This window comes from Pyxicephalus adspersus, chromosome 7, assembly GCF_032062135.1.
Source record: "Pyxicephalus adspersus chromosome 7, UCB_Pads_2.0, whole genome shotgun sequence".
In the NCBI taxonomy this organism is placed as follows: domain Eukaryota; kingdom Metazoa; phylum Chordata; class Amphibia; order Anura; family Pyxicephalidae; genus Pyxicephalus; species Pyxicephalus adspersus.
Window position 1 is genome coordinate 76,419,302 of NC_092864.1, and position 27,298 is coordinate 76,446,599.

Here is a 27,298-nt window from a genome sequence, read left to right on the forward strand (position 1 = left end):
TAAGGTCTAATGTTTTCCACTACCATAATTCTCTTAACCTCCTGGGCGTTTTACTGATGTCTGGATTTCTGTAACATAAGCGGTATATTCTAGACCTGTAACTTACCAAAATATGTCCCAACAAGGGTCTAGTAGATATCCTGAATATATTTAAAGTTTGAAACACACAATGTAAAAAAAAAAAAAATTAAATTATAATATAAAAATAAAAAACACAAAAATCAGCTTAAACAAGAATGCATAAAAAAATCAAAAATACTGACAATGCAAGAATTCTGTATACTGTATTTCGGCATAACTCACCGAAATATGTCCAATATTTAATAAATTTTATAATAAACTTTAAATAAAAAAAACAAAAAAAAGTGTATAATGTAATATAATTGTACAGTCGTATTTATATCCCCGGAAACCCCCGTATATCGTCTCTGTATATGCCAGGTGAAGACAGAAGATTGAAGACATCTCCAGAAGAGCTACGGGGACAAGGTAAGTGTTTTTTTCAGTTGTAATCTGATTGTCATACAATGTTGTATGACAATCAGATTGCACTGTAAGGCTTGATTCTATTTTTAGCTACCACAAGCCTAGTTCGAGGTAAACGTTTCAAAAATAAAATAAATAAATTGTCTTTGATGTTGAAACAATATGATCCCATCGATATCTGGAGAGAAATGAACCCCTCAGCGAGGGACTACACATTCTATTCGTTAGCACATAAACATTACTCCAGGATAGATCATATCCTCCTCCCGATACACTTGGTACCTCTAGTAAATAGGGTTCCCATCCTTTCTACTCCATGGTCGGATTATGACCCAATCACAATGCAACTGGTAGGGTTAAAAAGGAAACCATTCTCATACAAATGGTGACTAAATGATAGTTTGTTAAATGGTCCAGTGATAAAAGAGGAGATCCACAATCAGATTACACATTTCTTCACGGTTAATAAACCAGAAGATACAACGCCAGGGATTAATTGAGAAGCCCATTAAACTACAGTTAAAGGGGAAATGAATAGGCTCCCACAAAATCAACAAATAGAACCTAAACTTAAAGACTATCATAATCTCCAACAACAGCACAAGGGGATTCCCCCTTAAGATTCCTGTGAGCAGCTAGAATCTATTCGCACGGAACTCAATATGACGCTTACAACACAAAGCTGAGATGTTCTTGCGATGGGCAGAACATTCTTTTTACAGATGGAGTGATAAACCAGGTAAAGTGCTGGTTAATAAACTTAAGCCTAAATTTCATGTTTTTCCCAGGATCAAATTCGAAAATGATCTCAACATCCAGAAAAAGTAATGTTGGCCTCCTACAAGTTTTATAACCAACTATATGGTAAAGCTGATCAAGCTGACCTAACTGAGTTAGAAATGTTATTCAACAGTTTTTTTTACCTAAACTGAAAGATAAGCATTGCACAAATCTAGAGAAACCCTTCACGGTGGAGGGAACGCTTAGGGTTTTTAAGCTTTTTTCAAAAACAGGTAGTGCACCTGGTCCGGATGGCTTCTCCAATGTATTCTTCAAAAAAATTCGACCCCAGATTGCCACCCCACCTAGAGGAATACTTTAATTTTTTCAGGAAAAAAATTCCAAATACAGCTTACATTAGCATAATCCCTAAACCAAGGATATGGACGACTCCTAAAAATGAATGGGGGATTCCCTGCTCGTTCGTGTGCAGGACGGAGGCTGGATGGGGGGGGTGGCGGCGTTTTGCATGACTTGCAGAAAAATTTTTTTTTGCTAAACACAGCTGAGGTTGTGGGTGTTCTTTAGGACTAATAAGTAATAATAAGTAGTTTTAAATTTACCATTTTGACATTTAAAAATACTTATTATTCAGACAGACAGGGAGGATAATTAAATGTTAATGTAGGCCCCATAAAAGTTTTTTTTTTGCTTTGTTTGTGATTAACTAACAGTGAGAATTTTATACAGTAACTGACACCACACTGCCTAATAATATGTTCATTTGTCCTAATTGCATTTACTAAATATTGTACCTGTTCCAACTTACATACAAATTCCACTTAAGAACAAACCTACAGTCTCTATCTCCTATGTAACCCAGAGACTACTTTGAATTTGGCGATAGAAGCGCTAACCATCGCAATATGCTCTAACCCAAACATTAAGGGTATTACCTGTGGTCAAAGAGAACACAAATGTGCATTATTTGCAGAAAATGTCCTGATGTACATCACTTTTGCGATTACAACTTTACCGCATCTATTTAAAGTACTTGGGGATTTTGCAAAGGTATCAGGCCTCCACGTCAACAGTTCAATGTCACAGGCCCTCAATATAAAAATTCCTCAATATAAATTTTCCAACCCAATACCTAATACCAACCCAATATTCAATACTTAGGAATTAAGCTAACACCAACATAGCGATTTTTATACCAGGCTAACTATGATCTGATAATCAAAACTATTCTCCTAGACTTAAATAAATGAGCAAAGTTGCTCCGCTCTCTTCATGGTTCAGGCGCTTAGCCACTATCGAAATGAATTGGTTACCAAGAATCTTGTCCTTGTTCCACACCCTTCCTGTCCCAGTACCAAATCAAACCAAAAAGCAGAATACCAAAAGCCCCTCTATGCAAACCTCACACACATGGAGGCTTGGGGGGTCCTTCACCTTCATCATCATTTCAAAACAGCCCAATTGGCCCAAGAATTTTCCCCAGGTAGAGAAAAGGAAAAGAACTTCCCACCAGAGAATACTTTAGATACAGACAAATCAAATCTTTTGTTTGTACTAAACTTAGATTGGCTGTACCTCCATATAGGTTAACATCCTTTGAGAGTTCATGTCAATTAATAGCAGACACCAAAGGTCAGATATTTATGTTGTATGCTGCACTAGCAACTCTAGTCACCAAACGCAAGTATATGGAACAATGGGAAACTGATCTAGGGATAAGCTGGGAGCAGGAAGAGTGGAATGACATGTCTCTAGTAATAGTTGAAGCAAATTATAAAGTACTGTGAAGATGGTATCTGATCCCGGATCATATAGCAAAATACAAGCCTTTGTCATCCCTGCCCTATTTTAGAGGGTGTGCAGAAAGGGCACAATGAAACATATATGGGGGTTGTGCACGAAAACACAAATTTTTCATCTCTGATATTGTATGAACCTAGATAGACAAGTTATTAGAAAGGGATTTATTAAACAAACTGGATCAACCAGTTCCTTCACATTCTAGAAAATGAATTAGAATAATTCTGCTAGCAGCACATATCACATTAGTAAAGGCATGGAAGCAGGTTGACATCCCAATGGAACCCATGGGAGCAAAGCTTACCTAGATCATAGTTAATGATAAACTCACTAGCATTCTCACTGATGAATTAAAAAATATTTGAGCGGATATAGAACCTGTGGGTGATAGATAAGTCGAAATGAATAGTTACATTCTACTTAGGGGTAATGGCCCAACTGAACACTTGGTTGTCTGAAAGCATTTGCCCCTTCCTTATCTCCCAGTCCTGGTCAAGATGAATCTTAAACATCAATGCAACTGGAAGCTTCTAAGCAATCTATGTAATAGTTGGAGGACATGGGCCACCTCTAGAAGAACAAACTGATCGATTTTATCAGTACTGAGATCTCATTTTTCCCTGTATTGGTTAATTAGTTTGATAACTTTTGTTTTGTTCTTTGTTACTCAGGCACTTTCAATTTTGGATTTTATATGTCTAGGAAAATACTGTCTTTATGTGTTCAAATGTCTTTAAAAATTTTATGTCAAAAACCCAATAAAAAGATTGAAATATCAAAGGATTAAAATTTTCAACTTTATATGAGGTTGGTGTAAAGTTGTTAGTGCAAACAGACAAATCTACAGATATATAAGGATACAGTTCCACACAGTTTCAGCACCGACTGCCACTGCAGAGGATTTTTATCCACTAAACAATGGCTTTAATTTACTCACAGGAAAAGCTTACAGTGCTTGGTAACACCAAAATGGTACTCTTTGGGCTGTATTTATCATCTGTATTTTCATGTACAGCCATTTTAATCCCTATGCATTGCTCACTTCAATGAATAATAAAACTCCAATTCAATTATTGACACCACTCCACCATTTTTTTTTTTGGAGGTATGCAAAATGCTTTAAGATCTCACCTTCCTTCTTTCCCATCAGTCCTAATTTTGGGGGACCCTGCTTTCTTGATAGGCTGCCTGGACCCTGATTTCTTAACTACGATGAATTTTCTTTGTTTCTCTCACAAACCATCTATCAGCCTTCTATTTCAGAAATGGAGGACCCAGTGTTTGCAGCAATGGGTTTTGTAGATTTTTGAAACACCACAACTTTTTGATATTTGAATGTTTATGTACAGATCAAGGCTGAGCACACCATATGATTGTTCAAATCTATGTGGTTTTTATTTCTCTGGAACCTGATGCAGTTTTGCTCTTTTTACTAAACAGAAATCTAGAGATCACTTTCTTGCAAGAACAAATTTCCAGTATACATGATCTGACTCAAATCTTTCTTAAGCACTCCCTACCAAGAACCATGGTACAAGCAACTTTCGAAATGGTATCAGGTCCATCAATTCTTTTTTCCGGGGAATCTCTGATAGATACTGGCACTGCAAAGTAGGCCTAGGTTTTCTGCGACATACAGTTGTGCTCAGAATAATAGCAGTTCAACATCACTAACCTGATCAATCACTGTTTTTCGTAGAAAATATATTTCCACATGGCAATTTACTAGTAGGTGTAGTAGAATGATAGAAAACCAACAGACCCAACAGTCATGATATGCATGCTGTTTATTCTATGAAAATGAAATTATTTAATTGAAAATTCAAAATAATAGCAGTGTGAAGTTCAATTAGTGAGGTCATTCACTGAAAAGACAGGTGTCAATCACCGCCCTAATTTAGGGAAGTAAGACAGGAAATGTTCCAGACATTGTATTTTGATTAAAAAAGTTGATTGGAGAGGGGGAAATGCAAGGAAGTGCAAAAAACAATAGACTGTTTAGCAAAAATTATCTGAAAAAAAGGCAACCAAAACCTGAAAGAAAACTGAAAACAAACATTTGAATGAATGGAAGAATAGACAAAATGGCAAAAACTCAACTCAACCAATGATAAGCTCCAGGAAGAACAAAGACGATCCAAAATGACCTCAGTGCAGTTACAATTAGAAGACGCCTGTGTGGAGCCAAGCTACGAGCAAGAAGCCCCCACAAAGTTCCTTTCCATTTTTGAAAAAAAAAAACACTGGGTTACAGTTTGCTAAAGGACACACTAAATGGCACAAAGAGAAATAGTCCAACATTTTGTGGACTGATGAAACCAAGAATGTTCTTTTTGGGACTAGGGGCTGCAGACAGATGACCCCCAAACACTGAATTCAAGCCACACTACACTGTTAAGACAGTGGCACAAGCATCATGACACAGGGATGTTTCTCATACTAAGGTGTTGCGTTGTGATGAGTTTTTGTGGTGTATTCAGCATGACCATTTAACAAGTTCTCCTTTGTGTTCTGGTAAATCATGCCATCATGTGAACTGGTACCAAAGCCTTAACAAGCTTTGAGTAAATGCACTTTATTGTAAATACAGTACAGCAGTCAAGGTACTGATTTCACCTTACCATTGTTATCGCCTTTTTATAAGCCTGGCCTTAAGGAAGTGGCAACAGGATACAAAAGTGGACATCTTCAAAGTACATTATATGCCATCCATTAAATACCTTTGTGCCCTTTTAAGCTGTCTCCCCCTTGTATCACCCCCTACTCTAAATACTAGTTAAAAGAAGGAATATATCAAAAGCATATATTACCTGCTTTACTGCATCCAATAAACGTTCCATGAGAAACTGTCTTCTTAATTCATTGTTCTGTTGTCCTGTAGGAAAAAAAAATCATTTTTTCTTAATACTGATTAAAGAAATAACAACAAACATATCTACAAAATGGTTTATTAATAATATGAATTTTTAATAAGTAAAGGCTTACTTCAAGTATTAAAATGAATGTAAATGAATGCAACAATTTAGTTTCTCTTTTGGGTTTGCTAAATATACCACTAGGTACTGTATCAATATGTTTTTATTAAGAAAGGCAAAGAAAAATTTAACATACATTTTGTAAAAGATACATTCCAAAAATTAAAAAAAAAAAAATTTCAAGTGCAAATACAGTTTTTACTGTTTTAAATGAAACAACTCACATACAGTTGAACTGGAGACTTTCAGCTTTTTATTCAGTGGGTTGAACAAAAAGATTGCATAAAAAGGAGCTAAAAAAAAATTGGACAATTGACTTAAAGGCTATTTCATGGGCTGGTGTGGGCAATTCCTTCGTTATGTCATTATCAATTAGGCAGATAAAAGGCCTGGAGTTGATTTGAGGAGGGGTGCTTGTATGTAGAAGATTTTGCTGTGACCAGACAACATGCGGTCAAAGGAGCTCTCCATGCAGGTGAAACAAGCCATCCTTAAGCTGCAGAAACAGAATAAACCCATCCGATAAATTGCTACAATATTAGGAGTGGCAAAATCTACAGTTTGGTACATCATGAGAAAGAAACAAAGCACTGGGGAACTCAACAACGCCAAAAGACCTGGACATCCACGGAAGACAACAGTGGTGGATGATCGCAGAACCATTTCCATTGTGAAGAGAAACCTCTTCACAACAGTCAACCAAGTGAACAACACTCTCCAGGAAGTAGGCGTATCAATATCCAAGTTCACTATAAAGAAAAGACTGCATGAAAGTAAATACAGAGGGTGCACTGCAAGGTGCAAGCCACTCATAAGCCTCAAGAATAGAAAGGCTAGATTGGACTTTGCTCAAAAACATCTAAAAAAGCCAGCACAGTTATTGACAAACATTCTTTGGACAGATGAAACCAAGATCAATCTTTACCGGAATGATGGCAAGAAAAAACTATGGAGAAGTATGGAACAGCTCATGATCCAAAGCATACCACATCATCTGTACAACATGGCGGAGGCAGTGTGATGGCTTGGGCGTGCATGGCTGCCAGTGGCACTGGGACACTAGTGTTTATCCATGATGTGACACAGGACAGAAGCAGACAAATTAATTCTGAGTTGTTCAGAGACATACTGTCTATATACTGTCCAGCTAAATGCAGTCAAATTGATTGGGAGGCGTTTCATAATACAGATGGACAATGACCCAAAACATACAGCCAAAGCAACCCAGGAGTTTATTAAAGCAAAGAAGTGGAATATTCTTCAATGGCCAAGTCAGTCACCTGATCTGAACCCAATTGAGCATGCATTTCACTTGTGGAAGACTAAACTTCGGACAGAAAGGCCAACAAACAGCAACTGAAAAACGATGCAATAAAGGCCTGGCAGAGCAATAAAAAGGAGGAAACCCATCATCTGGTGATATCCATGAGTTCAGGACTACAGGCTGTCATAGCCAGCAAAAGGTTTTTTTTGTTTTGTTTTTTATTTTTATGCAATCTTTTTGTTCAACTGACTGAACTAAAGCTGAAAGCCTGCAGTTCAACTGCATCTGAGTTGTTTCATTTAAAATAATTGATGGTGGTAATGTACAGAACCAAAATTAGAAAAAAGTTGTCTGTCCAAATATTTATGGACCTAACTGTAACAGTGCAAACATCAGAATAACAATGGTATTGAATGTTACAAACAAGGTAAACCAGGAGTAAAAAAATATATACATATATCACTATGTTATTATGGAAAACAATCAGCTTCAAAAATCAGTCAGCTTCAATTCAGCATTTTATTGAAAAATAAACACACAAGTGAGATTTCTAAGTATATTTTATTAAAGGAGACTTTTTAGCAAAATTAAGCAGTGGTACAATCAGCTAGATCCACACAGTGGAAATTAGAAGGATGGGAACAGTAAACAATGTCAACACGTTACTAATTTTCCCCGACAAAACTCAGGAGCTACTCAGGATTTCAAAAGAGTGAAACGCACCAGTTCTTTAAGACAAAACCCTTAGCCCTTTATGCTAGAGAAATTACTTTTCTCTCTCCAGGTGACGATAAGTCATCTTAAACTTTGTTTCCTCTTGCTCGTCCCTAAAGTCATAACTAAAGCATTGGGGAGAGGTCATGATTACAGAGGGTCTCAAACAATAGGTTTCTAGGATGTAACCAGATTTCTGAAGCAATCAGAAATCCTTCATTTTTCCACTATTTAAATTAGTCAGATTGCAAACCGTGATTTAGGTCTGTCCCATACTGATAAGCAATAAGGCTAGAATTGATGCAGAAGAGTCCATCAAAGTCAACCCACTGAGGTCTTAAAACCTGGAAAAGTGCTCTTAGCTAATTAAGCAACTTTCACCTCCAATGATAATGTAGTAAACTGGGCACCCATAGACCAAGCTTGTTGCTGGAAACATATTGTGTTTGCTTGTTAATCCCAATCTTATCTTTACAATTACAATCCTGCCAAAACACGAGGAAGAGTATGCGGACCAACTATCTAGAAAAAGATAAATTAGCTATATTAATGGCAAGTTATTTCCAACATTGTTTTGGTTCTTAAACATTTACTAACAGTGAACTCCAAAATGTTTGAACAGAATCTTTATTCTGTACACTTGACAAAAATGTAATGAATTAATTTACAAAAAACAAATAGAACATAAAGGACTCCAACACCATTTAATAATGGGTAATATCATTACACAGTACAAAGTCCATAGGCGTGTAGCTAGCTGTCCCTCGAAGAACCTACAATCTAATGTCCCTACCATAGTTATATGTCATTACCACAGTCTATGGTTAATTTGGGGGAAGCCAGTGCTAACCTCTGAGCCACCTGAAAACATGGCTAGGACACATCAACGATAGTGGCGTTTCACCCTGAAGTCATGCCTTCTGCCTACCTCACCACCAAACCTTCACATTTCCTAAACCGTCAAATCTTCAGAGTGAAAGGGTACTCTCATAGCTACCAGTAACCAAATGTATCCCTACCTTTCACAAAACTGTCATACTATGCTACCCTGTCTGCTTCTCTAGTGTGAACTCCAATTTCTCTGGAACAGGGAAGTGTAGGAAACAAAAACTGTAAAAGAGAGAAATGTGGGAGATACCTTTGTCTAACTCCCATTAAAAGGTACTATAGCATCATTAGAGTACAATAAACTCTTAGGACAGTGATCATCAACAGTGGTTACACCATGCTTTTAAGGTTTGCAAAACCCCAAATATTATATAATGAAAGAATGCAAGAAAAAGAGAGGGTTTTTTTGGCATGTGTGTAACATGTGTTTCCTATTATGAGTTAGTGCTTAAATTTGCAAAATAATCTAGACAATTTTAATTTAGAAAGCTTATATACAAAGAAACATTGAAAAAGTCCACTGAAACTAGAAAAAAAATGGATTAAAGACTATGTATTTTAGGCAGGGACGTCAAAAGGTTGTTCCTATGCCTCAGAACTATACACAGTTATCCCAGCAAACAAGTTGTGAAAGTAATTCATGATTTGTGAGCAAATTTAGATAGTGCTTGTGAGATGTCTTTTAAAGGAAATGCATTAAGCTATAAGAAATCTCACAAACAATACCCAAATTTGCTTGACCCTCTTTATTTCCCTGCCCAAAAAACAATCTAATACATTTTTTTCTAGTTTCAGTGGACATTTTCTATGTTTCTTTGTACAAAAGCTGTGACTGACAAACCTGGTAGGTAACCTATTTCATTAAAATTACCTATTTATGAATACATGGCATATACAGTTAGGTCCATAAATATTTGGACTGAGACATTTTTTTCTAATTTTAGTTCTGTACATTACCACATTTAATTTTAAATAAAACCACTCAGTGGTTTTGCAGTTGAACTGCAGACTTTCAGCTTTAATTCAGTGGGTTGAACAAAAAGATTGCATAAAAAAGGGAGGAACTAAAGCCTTTTTTTTTTTTATTTTACAAAATCACTTAATTTCAGAGAGTTAAAAGTAATTGGACAAATTAAAAAGCTGAAAATAAAATGTTCATTTCTAATACTTGGTTGAAAACCCTTTGCTGGCAATGACAGTCTGTAGTCTTGAACTCATGGACATCACCAGATGCTGGATTTCCTCTATTTTAATGCTCTGCCAGGCCTTTACTTCAGCGGGTTTCAGTTGCTGTTTGTTTGTGGGTCTTTCTGTCTGAAGTTTAGTCTTCAACAAGTGAAATGCATGCTCAATTGGGTTCAGATCAGGTGACTGACTTGGCTGTTGAAGAAAATTTCCACTTCTTTGCTTTAATAAACTCCTGGATTGCTGCCTCTGCCATGTTTTACAGAAGATGTGGTATGCTTGGGATCATGAGCTGTTCCACGCCTTCTTCATACTTTTTTCTTGCCATCATTCTGGTAAAGGTTGATCTTGGTTTCATCTGTCCAAAGAATGTTTTTACAGAAATGTGCTGGCTTTTTTAGATGTTTTTGAGCAAGGTCCAATCTAGCCTTTCTATTTTTGAGGCTTATGAGTGGCTTGCACCTTGCAGTGCACCCTCTGTATTTACTTTCATGCAGTCTTCTCTTTATAGTGAACTTGGATATCGATATGCCTACTTCCTGGAGAGTGTTGTTTACTTGGTTGGCTGTTGTGAAGAGGTTTCTCTTCACAATGGAAATGATTCTGCGATCATCCACCACTGTTGTCTTCCGTGGACGTCCAGGTCTTTTGGTGTTGCCGAGTTCACCAGTGCTTTGTTGCTTTCTCATGATGTACCAAACTGTAGATTTTGCAACTCCTACCGGTAATATTGTAGCAATTTATCGGATGAGTTTTTTCTGTTTTTGCAGCTTAAGAATGGCTTGTTTCACCTGCATGGAGAGCTCCTTTGACCACATGTTGTCTGTTTGGCACTGTTCAAAATGAAAGACAGATTGCAGAGGCAAACCTCCCAAAATGTTTCAAAAATTTTAACAGCAAAAAGATCAGATCTGAGCATGTAGGCCCCTTAAAGGATGTCGCTGGGTTGGTAACTGGGGATAAAGACAAGGCAGATTTACTAAACACTTTTTTTTTAGCTCTGTGTACCCAAAAGAAAATGGCAGCGCTCGGGACCAAATTCATAATAGCAATGTCACTGCCTTAAATGAGTCACAATGGCTCAGAATTGATATGATAAACGGCTCGGAAAAATTAAGGTTGACAAAGCACCAGGACCTGATGGCCTACATCCACATGTCCTCAAAGAGCTGAGCTCTGGTATTTTGAATCTAATATTTCTCATTTTTAGAGACTCTTTAGTCACCGGCAAGGTACCGATGGATTAGCATAAGGCCATTGTGGTTCCTATCTTCAAAACGGTACCAAAAGTCATTACCAGGTAACTACAGACCCGTTAGTTTAATGTCCATAGTTGGAAAGCTCCTGGAGAGTTTGATAAAGAACCACATAGAGGAGTTTCTTCTAGAAAATAATATTATAGGCGATAGTCAGCATGACTTCAAGAAAAGACGATTAAGAAGTTGTCAAACAAATTTACTTTCTTTTTATGAGGAAGTATATAAACAGGTAGACAGTGGAAAAGCAGTTGATATAGTGTACTTGGACTTTGCTAAAGCATTTGACACTGTACCCCCACAGACAGTTAATATGAAAGTTAGAAAAGCCAATCTGTACATGGATAGAGAACTGGCTTAAAGATCACATCCAGGGAGTTGTAATTATTAGTTCGTACTCTGATTGGTCTAAGGTTATTAGTGGTGTACCCCAAGGTTTAGTGTTGAGACTACTTACTGTTACTCGTTACTGTTTAACATCTTTGTAAATGATATAGAGTTTGGGATTAAAAGTACCATTTCTGTGTTTGCAGATGACACCAAACTATGTAAAGGAATTATGTCCATACAGGATGTCTATAATATACAAGCAGACCTGGATATACTGTTTGATTGGGCAGCCAAGTGGCAAATGACATTTAATATAGATAAATGTAAAATTATGCACTTGGGGGCAAACAACATGCATGCTTCACACTGTCTAGGGGGAATACATTTGGGGGAGTCAGAAATGGAAAAGGATCTGGGGGTTCTGGTAGATCATAGACTTAATAACAGCATGCAATGCCAAGCTGCAATATCTAAAGCTAGCAAAGTACTTTCTTTTATTAAAAGAGGAATAGACTGCAGAGATGGAGACCTAACCATGACCCTGTACAAAGCATTGGTCAGACCACATCTGGAATATACAGTCCTGTTTTGGGCACCAGTTCACAAAAATGACATTGTTAAGTTGGAGAGAATGCAGAGAAGGGCAACTAAACTAATAAAAGGAATGGAGGAGCTCCGCTATGAGGAGAGATTAGCTGAACTGAATCTATTCTCCCTTGAGAAGCGACGTTTAAGGGGGGATATGATCACCCTGTATAAATATATAAACGGTCTTAAAGAGAACTCTCTTTCCCATATTTCAATTTGAGATCATTACAAAGAACAGGAGGGCACTCTTTGCGTCTGAAGGGAAAGAAGTTTAAGCTCCAGATAAGGAAGGGATTCTTCACTGTAAGGTCTGTGAAAATGTGGAATCGGCTCTCTCAGGAAGTAGTTTCAGCAACTACTATAGGTTGCGTTAAGAAAAAGCTTGATGATTTTCTAGAAGCACAGAATATAACTTGGTATTAAGGCTTTAAAGTAAAATTAACAGTGACTGTTGATTCAGAAAACATCCAATTGCCTCATGGGTTTTTGCCTTCCTTTGGACCAACTGCGTCTTATAGGGTTTTATATCTGGGATATGTTTATTTGCCTAGTGGGTGAACTTGATGGACTTATGTCTTTTTTCAACCTAACCTACTAGGTAACTGGTCACAGCAAAATCTTCCACATACAAGCTCTCCCCCTCAAATCAACTCCAGGCCTTTATCTGCTTAATTGGTAATGACAGTTTATGACTTCCTATATACCGTGAAGAAGATAGAATAGCCATGTATCAGAAATCTGTCTGCCCAAACTCATACAATATGGCTTCAAAGAGATTTTATAAATTCAAAAATGATTGTTTTCTTGATATGTTGAAATGATTGGTGTATTTGGATGAAGCAATGTGCAGGGCCACCCAAGACAGGCAGGTAGTTTATATTACAAGGTATAGCTTTTATTACAAGGCTTAGTATTACAAGGCATAGTTTATATTACATGGGATAGTATTGCAAGGTATAGTTTATATTACAAGGGATAGTATTACAAGGTATAATTTATATTACAAGGCATAGTATTACAAGGCACAGTATATTTTACAAGGTATAATTTATATTACAAGGCATAGTTTGTATCATACAGCCCACACCTTCCCTGTCAGTGCCACTCACCACTCATTTTCCCTACTTCCAGCACTTCATAACAGGAAGCCCCCAAATGCAGATTCGCCCTGGATAATTAAATCCCAATGCCTGGCTCACAATCACAGGGCAGCCTAAACTGTCCCTAGTCACAGGGGTATTTGTTATACTACTCAACTATCACTTACACAGTTATTTACCACGCTTCAATTTTTAAATTACTTATAGCTAAAAAAAATTATGAACATTACATTTTTGGATTAGCCTTAGTTTTTCAAACGAACAATCAGTAAACAATAAGCACTGTGCTGCGTAATTCCCCCGCTACAAATGATGTGTTCCACACAAAACGGACATGAGGAAAGCGTATCATGTGACCTATGCAGTGCCGTGTGACCGAAATCAGGAAGACTTTTTTTGTTGCTGTGCTGTGACATATTGCTACCTATGGAATCTGTGCTACCAGCTGATTGGACTATACAATGACGTCACAGTCAGCCGTTTCTACTCTGCGCGCGCATCCTCTATCTTTTTCACTGGAGATCAGCTGTGGCTGCTTCCCGTCCTGTGTCCATGCTGCTGTCATTACCTGCAATGTATAAACCTTCATGTCTCCTACACCAATTGTTGTATAAAAGTGAAATTTATAGGGTACACAGGGGAACCTGAGAGCTGATACTAAACTTAATTTCAGCCCCCTGAACAAAACGAGTTGCTACATTCGAGGTCCCAAACATAAAATCCAAATAACAATCAAGGATCTTTTCTCATTAAAGTGGAACTAAAGTAAAAAGAAAAAAGAAAACTCCTTTACCTGTTCATATCCATGACCTATAACGATGTATTTGTCGAAACAAATGCTGATGTTACTGTTATAAACTTATGCACCACATAAAACATTTATACCAATAGCCACATTTGATTGTTCTCACACATGTAAATAAAAGCTCCATCTATAGCGAGATGTTACAGAGAAGTTGGGGTCCATAGAGAGTAAGGGGATAGCTATGTGTGACAGGGTAGCATGATATGATGGGCATACCATTTGGAGATGGAGATTGTGGACAAAAAGTGTTTCCCACTGGCTCCCACATTTTCAGTTGGCAACATCTCTTTGTTCCATAGAAGGTAAGTGCCCAGCTATGTGTAAAGGCTTGAGGAAGGAGTTACCACAGCACACTGCCAGTCTGAACGCAGCCTTAAAGTTTACTGATATATATTTGAGGCACCACAGCGCACAGATATTTAGCAATACCCTAATACTCAATGTCATGGAAGTGGCCCCGGGGGGTCCCTAATATGCAAACTCCAATTGGTGACCCTTGCACTTGAAATAGCCAATCACCACAATGTTCATTTTTTACAGAAGATTAGATAACTCTTTGTTTTTTTTAGTTTTTTTTCATTTTTCACATGCATCTCACACATGCACAGTAACATCCAATTTTTTTTTTTTTATTTTGGTTTTTTACAAATACAGCAGCATACGTCACAGATCTGAGTAAGTAAATATATCCTTTTTTTATTTTTACTTTAGTTACACTTTAATGAGAAAAGATCCATGATTCCTATTAGGATTTTATGTTTGAGACCCCGTATCTGGCAACTTGTTATGTTCAGGGGGCTGCAAATAAGTTTAGTATCAGCTCTCAGGGTACCCTGAAAATTTTACATTTATAAAACAATCAGTATGGGAGATATGAAGGTTTATACATTGGGGGTAATGACAGCCTAATGCTGGCCGGATCTGCCAGGGGGCGTTAGGAACTACCAGAACTGGAGCTATCGTGCTGCCTCCTTGCTGCGGCTCCCCTATTTACTGCGGCAGGCCTGATACTTCCACCGCCTCCAACGCTCTCTGAAGGTAAATCCCTTTCCTCCGCAATTCATTTGGGTTACATTTTCTACACCTACCTAGCCAATGTGGACCCCCTGTTAGTGATTGGCTCCCTGTACCCCCAGTGACAGAACCTCCATTTCAGATCCCTCATCAGTGAAAGACCTCCTGTTTTCCCAGTAACAGACTCTAATTAGTGACAGAACCTCCCTTACCCCATTGCAGTACCCCTCAGTGTACACCTCCAGCTGTCAAAGACCCGCTACATACACAATCTCCATACTGTTTTTTTTAATGGTGTGGTGGTTGAACAGGGATCCTCCCTCCCTCCCCACCCTGCTTAACCACCACATCATTTTTCTGCATAAATCTATTTTCTATACACACACAGAGATATGGGCAGAATAGAAGGGTTTTGTATCCCAGTCAGTGTGTCAGAAAATGTATTTTATAACCCAAAACATGTTGGACAAGAAGGGCAAGAGCAGCCCAACGACCCACAATGTTTTGCTTTGAGACCATCTGGCTCAACCCCAACATATGGTCCATTGGGTGCATCAACACAAAAGATGTGCCAGGTCTTACATTTTTTTATTTAGAAATAGCCAAAACATGAAGACAAAGTTCTGCCCCCTCCCAGCATGCCAATTTAGGGATCTCTCTCCCCATGGCTCCTGCCCAGCCTCCTTAGTCATACTCACCAGAGGGAACGGCTGTCCTCTGTAGAAAGATTAGGGCTTTCACTCCAGAGATCAAATGTCTTTTGCATGGACTTTTCTATTACAGCTGATGCTGTTTATGAAGAAAACAAATTGTAAGACTTGGAATTTATTTTTTTCAAATGCATCTAGAATGTATTTAGTACATTTAAACTTAAAATTAAGTTGTTTTCTGAAAATGATGATGCCCGCTCAGCTATTGAATTGAGTTGGGCATTAGATTTTGTGAAGTTAAACATCTATAGTGTTCCCCTCACCAAAACACCCCTTCTCAGACTGTTACTCACTTTTTCCTGAGATATCAGTGAGATTGGAAATAGTCATAATGTGTTGCTGGCAGATGTGCTCTGCCCCCATTATTTCCATGGAGTCATTAATTTCTGAAGAGCTTCTGAGTATAAGCTCCAGAAGAATGATGGAGAGTACAGAGTGCAAGCCGAGGCCCTGTCAAGAACATTTTAACAAGCAGTATAGCCACTGATATCTCCCCAGATCCGGGACAGGTGAGTGACTAAATAGGAGGGGGTTGGAGGAGAGGGAGTGGAGGCTACAGTATGAGTGTAACAACAGACGAAGTTCACACCACAGTTGAAATGATCTGATGTTTTTATAAGAAATGATTTATTTTACTGCTCCACCTTCTACACACAGTGTAAAGGATCAAAAGAAAGTTCTTCTTCACGCGTGTCTATGCGCAGATAGTGGATTATTGGCAAAAGAAAAAAAAACAATTGGTTTCCTTTTAGGGGCCTGAAAATATCAGGGCTTCCTACCTATTAGGATATGGATAAAATAATAGTTGGCAGAACTTTTAAAGTGGAACCCTACCTGCCTGATCACAATTCTTTTTAAATACACACCTAATTTTATTACATCTTTGGTGCCACCATCTTCAAGCAGTTCTCTAACAGGTTCCCAATGTAAAGCCCACGCATGCATGTAGGAGTTCAGTGCCTGCAACCCCCAGAGAATTGGAGATACAGTGGTACCTTGGTATAAGTCCTTAATTCGTTCCAGATCCTTGGACTTATACCAAACAGGACTTATACCAAACAAATTTTTCCATAAGAAATAAAAGGAAAATGAATAATCCGTTCCCATGAAAAAAAAATCCTATGGTTATTGGCATATAATACATTGATGGGGTTGTATAAAATAATTTAAACACTGCTTAATAAAAATGTACATAAATACAAAAACAATTAGATTAAATAAATGAAAATTTAACCTGCTTAGTTGTTTCTGGAATGTTTCCAATTATTATGAAGATGTTGTTAGAATTAGCATATCGATGTTGGCTGTTGGAGACTGCTGGCATTTTGACATTGATGGTAAAGGTGGTATAAGTATGGTGGAAGACATGATAGATTTAGGAAAACATAAATAGAAATGTTTTAACTTCAACTAAGCAATCAGCCTACAGAAGATTATTTGTAGGCTGCACACTTACCTTTTTTTGGGTCTAGGAATCAAAGCTTATCCATGTGCCACTTTTACTTTGTATGGCTTACCTGGGCTGGTATTTATGCTCTCTTCTCCATACTTTGTAGTCCTGACCTTCCATAACCTGGAAAAAAGTAAATGTGTATGTGTTAGAACATTGTAATACAATCTATAAAGTAACGGTTTAACATCAAATAGCCATCAAAATATTCTGGCATTGAGAATTCATGACATTTAGGTTACAAGCATGGGCATTTTAAAAGAATACTGCTATTTACAACAAACATCAATACTTTTTACTTGTAGGTTAGATTTATGAAAGTGTCAGTCCACATCACCTTCATTTTTACTACACTTACAGGCTTATGTTATGAGGGAAAAAACAGTTTACAATCTTTTTTTTCCTTACCTGCTGGCATTCTTTCTCAGTGACCCAAACCTTCATCTTAATTCTCATGAAGAACTCTCTTGTTAAAATTTTAAATGTTGGGATGTTGATGAACGGCTTCACAGTTAAGTACAAGTAAAAGTAAGATTGGTCTTTTTCTTCCATTTCATTGGCGAGGAAGCTGAGGACACAGAGAGATGAGATGGTTAGTATATAAAGCCACAGGACCTATCCAAATCTATTATTTTGCTTTATGTTGTCTCTTTCCCACAGATATCATCACAATATGAAAATAAACACATAAACTGTAATACTTACAGTGCAGCAAAAAAGTTCAGCATGATGTACTCTTTGATGGTGAGGCCTGCCCTCTGAAAAAATACTTGTACTATTGCCAGCAGGTACTAAAGTGGAAAATAAAAAAATATACATGATTAGATAACAGATCTAAATACTGGCCTATGCTCTTTATTAGCACACAATATATACATTGTCCTGGAATTCTGGAGATCATTACAAAGCAAAAAAAAGGAGTCACATTTTGCAGTGCTATTGTATTATGAATACCAAATGTTTAATTAAACCAGAATTTACTACTGGTAATGGTACGAACTTGGTAGGATCATTCTCCAAGTTGGAGAACAAAGAGGTTGAGAGTATATTTTAAACTCTATGCATTTCACAGATCTGGTCTGCTTCCTCACCATCGCTGACAGGAGTCAGGGTTAAATTACGAATCTATAAAGAAGTACATAGAGTTTTCTTCAGAATCAAAACATACTACAACTTGTTTTTCAAATGAGAAACATGAATTATAAAAATGTGTTATATTGTACAAATTGTGCATCATGTATAATTTTGCAAAGGTATAATTATTACAATCAAAATTCTAAGATAACAATATTAGGTCACCCACTAATAGTGAATGATCCAAATAAACAATCACAAAATATGAATGGTAGCTCACGTTAACCCTGGGTTGGCTGAAGAACACGTTCAAGCAAGGCCTAAAAAATAATTCAAACGAAGAACTGGCTCTCCTTATTGGTTAGGGGACATTCCATCTAAATATAGACAGAGGGGCTAATTATTAGGAACTGCCAGTGTTTACCAGTGTACCCTGCAAGGTGTAAAATACTTTGCCGTGGATAACACCCAGGTTATGCTCCTCAACTACATGGGAATTGGAAAAGATACAGGAATACCATGGTAAACCATTAGGTGTTATTACAACCAGCATTTGAAGCCTACCTATGCCTTTACCTCCAAGTGCTGTAACCAAGTAGACTGTACCAAGGTAGGAAATGTCACATGCTAGTAGGTTTACAAGTAGCAGATCTGTAGTGTATTGCTGCTGTGAAGAAAAGCTATGTGATGGTGGGACTACAAGTAACAGTGATCTGTGAGAGTAGCAGAGTATCTCTCGGTGTTCAAGCAACTTGCTGCTCTATTTTGCTGCTCTCAATGTCTCTTATAAACCCAGCGCTTTCTGTGACCACAGAGCTTCCTGTGACTTTGTGTGTTTCAGATTCTTTTTGTTTCCTTTTGAACTTTGTGTTTCTGTATCCTGTTTCTTACTGCTTTTCTGGTTACTGACTTCTGGATGATTCTGTCTACGCTTGTTTCACTGTCTACCCAGTCCCTCGATTTGCTCCTTTCTTCCAGATGTGTTTTTCTGGTATTTTGCATTACAAGTGCTTAGTCCAATGTGCCTGAGGGCAACAGCCTGGAAGTTGTCCACAGCAAAGTCCATCGTTCCTTATGCAGTGCCTTGGTGGACACTGATAGTTCTGTTGGCCATGCAATGACTACTGAGGTATTAAGGCTTTCCCCACTTCCCATATGTCATTCAATCCATGAAATGCAAATGGTTTCCCAACACTTCATAAACTTTGTTTTTTTTTTACCCCTTTTTTGTTGTCTACCTGTACAATAAATTATGTTTTGCACTGGATTTTTGCTTCTATCGAAATCACATTTGTACTGTTTCGTATTGTTTTCTTGAGAATGGCTTCTATATTAAGAAAAGGGAAGCGAACCTTGTGTTTGGCAAAACACAAAAGAAAATTCCGAAGCTATGTGAAGATATTCAGGTGGCAAACCCGGTGGTGGAAACCCTAGATGTTACTGTTACCCCTATTAGGGGTGGGGAAGGCAATGGAGGAATGCGTAGACAATTATTTGTCATAGAGGATTCTGTCCCCATGTCCTCACACGTGCAGCCGCCATTTTAGGAAAAATTGTGATTCGTTACTACGAAGCGCGAGGAAATTCGCATTCATTGCAAATCGAATTTTTCCTGAAATTCGGATTGAATTCCACTTCGCCAGCTTCGATTCGCTTATCTCTAGTTATATTCTCTGGAATTTTGCCTGTACCATGCGCAACACAGGAAAGGCAGAGGGAGCTTAGACAGCTAAACGCATGGCAAGTCCTGGTGTAGAAGGGAAGGGTTTGGGTTCATAGAGCACTGGGCTGACTTTTCATTGAAGTACAACCTGTATGCCAGAGATGGTATGCCTAAATGAAAGAGGGATATTTAAACTAAGACATAGCAGGTAGAATAGTCAAAAATGTGGAGTTGGAAGCCTTAATGAATGAAGAACATTATGACTTGAGTTGGTACTGCTGAATCCTGGCTTTGTTCTTCACATGACTGGGCTGATTTTAACTACCCTGACATTGACTGGATTAATGGCACTACAGGTACAACAAAAGGGCGGAAAGGTATAAATTTAATACAAGATAATTTTATAGTACAGTTTATAGAAGCCCCAACTAGAAATTATACTCTGTTGGACCTAGTTCTTTCTAACAATGCAGAGCTTATAACAAATGTGCATATAAAACGGAATTTGGGTAGCAGTGACCATAATATGGTCTCATTTAGTGTAAGTTCCCGTAAACAGGAAGCAAAAACTGGAAAGATAAAATCATTTAATTTTAAGAGAGCATTTCTACATTATAGAGGGCGGCACACAGTGACTTGAACTGGGAGGGAATATTGTCCTCAAGGAACACACAAACACACCTAATAATATTTTCCAATGAGTAATAGGTTTAGGAGGCTAAAATTTAACCCTATGTGGCTCACAGCTAATGTTAAAAAGCCATAAAGAATAAGTAAAGGGCATTCCAAAATATAAAAAGGAAATATCACCTTCATCATTTGAAAACTATAAAGAATATCACAAAAGATGCAAAAAGGAGATACAATGTTCAAAACTTCAAAAATGAAAGAGATTGCAAAAGAAAGTAAGGCTAACCACAAAAAATATTAATAGTAAAAAAGATCAGATCTGAGCATGTAGGCCCCTTTAAGGATGTCTTTGCCTTGGTAACTGAGGATAAATAAAAGACAGTTTTACTAAACTGTGTACACAAAGGAAAATGGTAGACCTCAAGTACAAATTGCCAATAGCAATATCACTGCTTTAAAAAAAGAGCCACAACAGCTCAAAATTAATATGATTGAGAAACAATTGGACAAAATGAAGGTTGACAAAGCACCAGGACCTGATAGATTACATCCACATGTCCTCAAAGAGCTGAGCTCAGCTACTTCAAAGCCATTGTTTCTAATTTTAAAGACTCTTTATTCACCTGTATGGTACCAATAGATTGGCGTAGCGCCAATGTGGTTCATGTCTTCAAAAAGGGAGCAAAGTCATTACCAGGTAACTACAGACCGGTAAGTTTAACTTCTATAGTTGGATAATTTCTAGAGAGTTTGATAAAAAAAAAACACATAGAGGAGTTTCTGCTAGAAAATACGCCTAATAAGTTTTGGTCACCATGGATTCAAGAAAGGCAAAAGTTGCAAAGTTGTCAAATTAACTAACCTTTTATGAGTAAACAGGTAGACAGTGGAGTAGCAGTTGATATAGTGTATTTAGACTTTGTTAAAGCATTTGACATAGTACCCCACAGACGGTTAATATGCAAGTTAGTGTCAATAGGTTCAGATTAAATTTTCAATAGGTTTAGATTAAATTAAATCTGTAAATGGATAGAAAACTGGCTTAATGATCGCATCCAGAGAGCAGTGATTAATGTATCATACTCTGGATGGTCTAGGGTTATTAGTGGTGTACCCCAGGGTTCAGTGTTGGGACCTTTACTGTTTAACACCTTTATAAATGATATAGTGTTTGGGATTACCATTTCTGTGTTTGCAGATGACACCAAATTATGCAATGGAATTAAGTCCATACAGGATGTCTATAATCTTCAAGCAGACCTGGATGTACTGTTTGATTGGACAGCTAAGTGGCATATTACATTTATTATAGGTATGCACTTGGGGGCTAACAACATGCATGCTTCATACTGTCTAGGGGGAATACATTTGGGGGAGTCAGAAATGGAAAAGGATCTGGCGGTTCTGGTGTATCATAGACTTATTAACAGCATGCACTGCCAAGCTGCAGTTTCCAAAGCTAGTAGGGTACTTTCTTGTATTAAAAGAAGAGTAGACTGCAGAGATCGAGACGTAATCCTCTCCTTGTAGAAAGCATTGGTCAGACCATTGGAAGATCTGGAATAAGCAATCCAGTTTTGGGCACCAGTTCACAAAAAATACTTTGTGCAATTGGAGGAGCCCAGCTACGAGGAGAGATTAGCTGAACTGAATTTATTCTCCTTTGAGAAGAGACTTTTAAGGAGGATAATGTCACCCTGTATAAATATATAAATGGTTTATGTAAAGAACTCTCTTCTTGGTTATTCACTTTACGATCATTACAAAAAACAAGAGGGCACTCTATGCGTCTGGAGGTAAAGAAGTTTATTCTCCAGATAAGGAAGGGATTCTTCACTGTAAGGACTTTAAAAAATTGCAATAGACTCCCTCAGGAAGTAGTTTCAAGTGTTAGAAATAATCATAAATTTTACATTAAAGATATAGTTAATGTATGTATGTGCAAGCTCATGGAAGGGTAAGTGGAAAGCTGTATATTTTATTTTTACGTTGTAAGGATTTGAGATGGGCATGAGAAATTAGGACTCTAAAGTAGTCTCTAAAGACTCTAGGTTTCTAAAGTAAACAGAGGTCAATTAGAAACAGATGTGTTATCTCTTTTCATTCCATATGTTTTCAATAACATATAGTAAAGTTATGTTTAACATTACCTTTTTAGGTAATAAATGGTAGTAAGAAAGCATGATGTAATCTATATCCAATGTATGTCAATGGGAAACTTGTATTAAAGGAGCTACTCCTAAGGGTGTGGTAGATATTGGACCATCCTATTCTCTCATAAACTGATCCGTAACATCAAGCAGGTCATATCCTCATATGCTTTCTTTTATTTACTTTGTGAACTTGCCTACCATATTGTATTTTTGTGTGCCTTTGAATAAATACTTTTTGTTTATTGACGGAAAACTTATCAATACAACCTTTCTTCTGAGAAGATACTATTTTCTTCAGCAAGCACTATAGAAAAAGCTGGATGTTTTTCTAGAAGCACATTGTCACGCTTGGAGAGACTGGGCCACTAGAGGCGCTATTGCTTGCACAGAAGTAGTGTGAGCCCTGAGAGGGGCCAAGGTGCAGAGTCTAAGCAGTAACCAGGTCTTCTCCAAAGCCTCTACTGGAGAGGATGTTGCACTGCTGGTTACTGCCAGGTTGGGCAGGGTGATACATGGTATTAAATCACTAAGCAGAAGAATAGTCAAGGAAGGTTGGGGTCGAAGTGGGAAGCAAGCAAGAGAGGTCAGGTCACAAGCCAGGTCAGATCAAATACCAGTGATCAAGGATATAGACAGGGGCCACCGCAGACACAAGGAACACAGGAGACACACTGGAAGCCACAGGAGGCATAGGAGGCACAGGGATAACCACAGACAGGGAGGAACAACAGAACAGCACAAGGGAATTGGCTGACAGACAACAGAATGGGCAACAGGGGGTTAACACAGGAGCTGGACAGGGAAGCACTGTATCAGCCAACAGGTGTAAGGGAAATGCTCAGCAGAGCTAGGGGGCTCGGCCCTAGTGGAGAGACATTGCACAAATGCAAATGCTATGAGTGCTGTGTCTGAGCTAGCTAAATAGCCAGGGATGATCAAAAGGCTATTTCCTGATTGCCCGGTGGGATGGGCGAAACTGTGATTGAACTTGATGTACTTGATGTCTTTTTTCATCCTAACTATGTAATAAAAAAATGGCCCCAAGGATGCCATTTCTGGTATACATTGTCCTTAATTCATAGAGCTTTTTATTAATACCTTTTCTTCCAAAAAAATTATCAAACACATTTCAAACTGTGTTTTCTATTGTATCAAAGTTGTATTACATTTCTTAAATTTGTATTAATGAATTCAGTTTGCTACAGTATTATTAGTCAAAATTTAAATTAAACTGTATTTTACCAAGTAAATTTGGACAATACAGTCCAAGCAAATTTTAAACACACACCCTGAAGGCGGTAAAACCTGTCAGCGGGTAGCAACTGAAACCAAAATGATTATTACCTTTGCATTCTGAAAATTTACATGGGCTTTCTTCACCTTTTTCAGGTCTATACCAGAGTCTCTAGCAGTGAGGATGTTACACTGAAGGCAACTGCCAGTTTGTGTCCCCCGTGCACTCAGAAGCAGGTGACTGCGGACGGATAGAAATCAGGCAAGGTGCCGGAACGTGAGACAGAAGTGTGGTCAAACATGCGAAAGGACAGGGCAGGCAGCCGGCAGGAGCAGTCAAAGGTCAAAGTCGGTACACAGGAAATCAGCAACTGGAGACGCAGAGAGGAATAGCTGGAACCTGGAAACAGAGCCTAGGGGAACTCCTTGTTCAGGCAACTCCGTTGCCAGTCATTCCCATTTGCCAGTACATTTACGCAAGTAAGTGAACCCGCCACCAGAAAGAGTGCGGGGGCAGAGGCAGATCGAGTGCTTCTGCAGAATATCCTGATTCTTTGGGGTAAAGGGGAAGCTCTCAAGGGAACAGGTCCAGGAAGTGACCAGCAGACAGGATTCCTTAACAGGGCTGCTGCTGCTGGCAGCAGAGAAGTGTGAAGTTGGTGGTACAGATGGGGATCTGTGACAGATTGATTCCAAAAAGTGTAATCAATAACATGAAGTAAAACTTCATAAACTTTATACTTTATAAGATCAACAGCCCAAATAATTCTAAGGCCTCAGGGTTAAATGTCATTGCTTAACCAGATGCTATTCTCCAATCTAACACTTTAGTCTTCACCTATAGACAAGCCCCCTCAGGCTAGTTGCACTATCCTAGCACTCAGTTGCCCCCAGGACCTAGGTACCAAAGGATTACCCTTTGTGCGTAGAAGGATTGGCAAATGTCAAAAGTCCACAGTGGTAGCAAAAACTAGCTTAATTCCTTTACCCTAGGAAGTCCCCATTTTCCTATTATCCAACTGGGTAGAAAGAGATATTGATATTTAGATAAAGATTATACTGTTACCTGTTACATGTATAAAGGTATATTTAGAATTGCAGACTTTGATGGAATTCCAACTTTTCATTCTAGAATCCCACCATATTAGTTTCAGAAAATCCTTTTTACTTTTACTTTTTAATTTGCAATCAAAAGGAAAGTAAGATTTTCAGAGTTTTGAAGGTTAAATTGTCACCATAGTTGGTCTAGGGGTCTAGTCTAGTGGCTCCGTGAAACCATAATCCCAAAGACAAAAATGTAAATAAGCACTTTGTCCAAAATAACATTAATAATTTTGAATTGATAATTAATTGATAATTTTGAAATGTAGGCTATTGCAGGCTCCAACTTTTTATGGTAATTGAAAGTCACTGAACATATCATTTTCACCAAAATTGCGGGTGGGGGTCCGGGGGAGCTATAGAAGTATTTATCAAGTGATTTTTTTTTTCATAGGTATAGGGGACAAAACAATCAAGCAATCAAAGGATTTATTAGCATCAAAATTGTCACTAATTAGCAACCCAGTACATAAAATTTGTTTTTGTCTTTGTCTAGTCATAAAAATTTCTATAAATGTGACACTTTCATCCTTAAATTAAAAAAATTCCACTGCATGAAAACCTACTGTATTATAATGAGCTGGGTGACAGTTGTAGTACAAAATATAAGAATATAAAATGATGGTAACTTTTATAACATGACTGCAGTATGTGTTACATAGTCAAAAGAAAAAACAGTCCAAAATAAAGTCCATCAAAGTCACACTGTGTTTTTATTTTTTTTTTCTTGAAAATTTTTTCAAGAGAAAAGGTAGGCTTTTTTGAAGGCATGAAGAAGGAAGCCCATCTGGGCGAAACGCGTCAGGATGAGACTCTGTTTTTTGATTTATGACCTATTTGCAAGTCTGTGATATTTCTTAGTGATAGTGATAGTATATTTCAATATGCAATTCTGTTACATTGTTTTATTACTATTTTTATATATAATCACCTTCAAAAGAGCCTACTTTTTCTCCTTCTTTCCTTAAAGTATAGTCCAACTGTTGGTAAAAAAGGCTTTGGCACTAAAACCACTTGATAGGGACATGTAATAGCTGGCCAAATAAATCACAGGGTTTCGTCTAAGATGATAGGTAAATTTGTCCCAGATACAGGTTATACGCAGAGTATTTTTCTGTTTAGTCAGTCAGGCTGAATGACAACGAGCTTCTTGGCCAGGTGGGGGTGCCTGAGTATGATCAGGTGTAAAGCTGCGTACACACTTCCAATTTTTGTCGTTGGAAAGGATCTTTCACGATCCTTTCCAACGACAAGGGAGTGCACGATGCATGAACGGTGCTGTACATACAGGGGTAATATGTGTGCCATTAGAAAGAATGATTTTTTTAGGGGAACAGTGACTTTTAATGCAAGCTCGCCAGTGTAAAGCTGCCGGAGATGCACGGCTCCGGCTTTTTCAGTTGCTGAATTGCGCTATGGTGTACGATTTCGGATCGCGAATACGAATGCGCGAGCGAGCGTCCGATTCTGCTTGATGAATTAGAGCCACAGACTTTGTTGGAAAAGGTGTATGGTTGGGCCCTTAGAGTCCTGCACAGCACTAGGTTGGGCTGGATTGTTAGTAAAGGGAACTAACAGTTAGTTAGTGGACAAGTGGCCAGGCTTTATTTTGCTTTTTGTTTTATTTTGCCTGTTTTTGTGTGAAAATATTATTAGTGAATAAAACCCTTAAAGCACTTCTAACCTGCTGGCCCTGTTTCTATGGGTGATCTCACAGACAATACGTTACCAGTATAAAATTGATGTATGGTTAGCTGTATAAAAATACTAATATTTTCTTTTTTTGTAATAATCGCCAAAAAAATGTGTGGGTTCTACCATTTCATTAAACCAGAGTCTTTATTAGGTTTGGGACCTTCCTGGATAGGAAACGGGGCAGCGAACATGTGTTCCCCTCAGCTATCTATGGAAAGGTCCTTTGGAATCTGTTTTTTCAAAAAAGGAAGGGGCAAAAAGTATGTGGCCCTGTTCCTTTTTGGAGAAATTTCAAACACAAGAATGGCAAGGGCCTTTTGTCACTATGTGGCCTGTTGTTGATCTTTGGGTGGGGAGCTTATTTGGGATCTAGAAACCCTTTTTAATAAAGGGACCCTAAGACCTGTTGGGGGCCCACACTTTTTTAATTTTTTTATTTTTTT

General features: G+C 37.9%; 2 protein-coding genes across 4 annotated transcripts in view; both read right to left on the bottom strand.

Annotated features, from left to right (window-relative positions):
• SNX29 (sorting nexin 29) overlaps positions 1-15,955 on the bottom strand; it is a 216,759-nt gene extending 200,804 nt beyond the window's left edge. Inside the window, exons 1-2 of one of the 3 annotated variants that reach the window (XM_072418989.1) lie at positions 15,845-15,955; positions 5,838-5,902 (exon numbers count right to left, since the gene is read on the bottom strand). In XM_072418989.1, coding sequence (XP_072275090.1) covers positions 5,838-5,867 — 30 coding nt within the window. In that variant the 5' untranslated portion in view covers positions 5,868-5,902; positions 15,845-15,955. Of the gene's footprint in view, positions 1-5,837; positions 5,903-13,336; positions 13,443-15,844 lie in introns of those variants that run through there. The other 2 variants (XM_072418988.1, XM_072418990.1) reach the window with 2 other exon arrangements.
• Positions 15,956-16,251: 296 nt separating this feature from the next.
• LOC140335967 (speedy protein E4A-like) lies at positions 16,252-19,104 on the bottom strand. The gene is made up of 4 exons (XM_072418991.1): positions 18,957-19,104; positions 18,012-18,097; positions 17,715-17,874; positions 16,252-17,429 (listed from the first exon to the last, which is right to left on the bottom strand). Exons 2-4 carry the CDS (start codon positions 18,032-18,034, stop codon positions 17,370-17,372), a joined length of 243 nt encoding a protein of 80 aa, XP_072275092.1. The 5' UTR covers positions 18,035-18,097; positions 18,957-19,104; the 3' UTR covers positions 16,252-17,369.
• Positions 19,105-27,298: the final 8,194 nt, after the last annotated feature.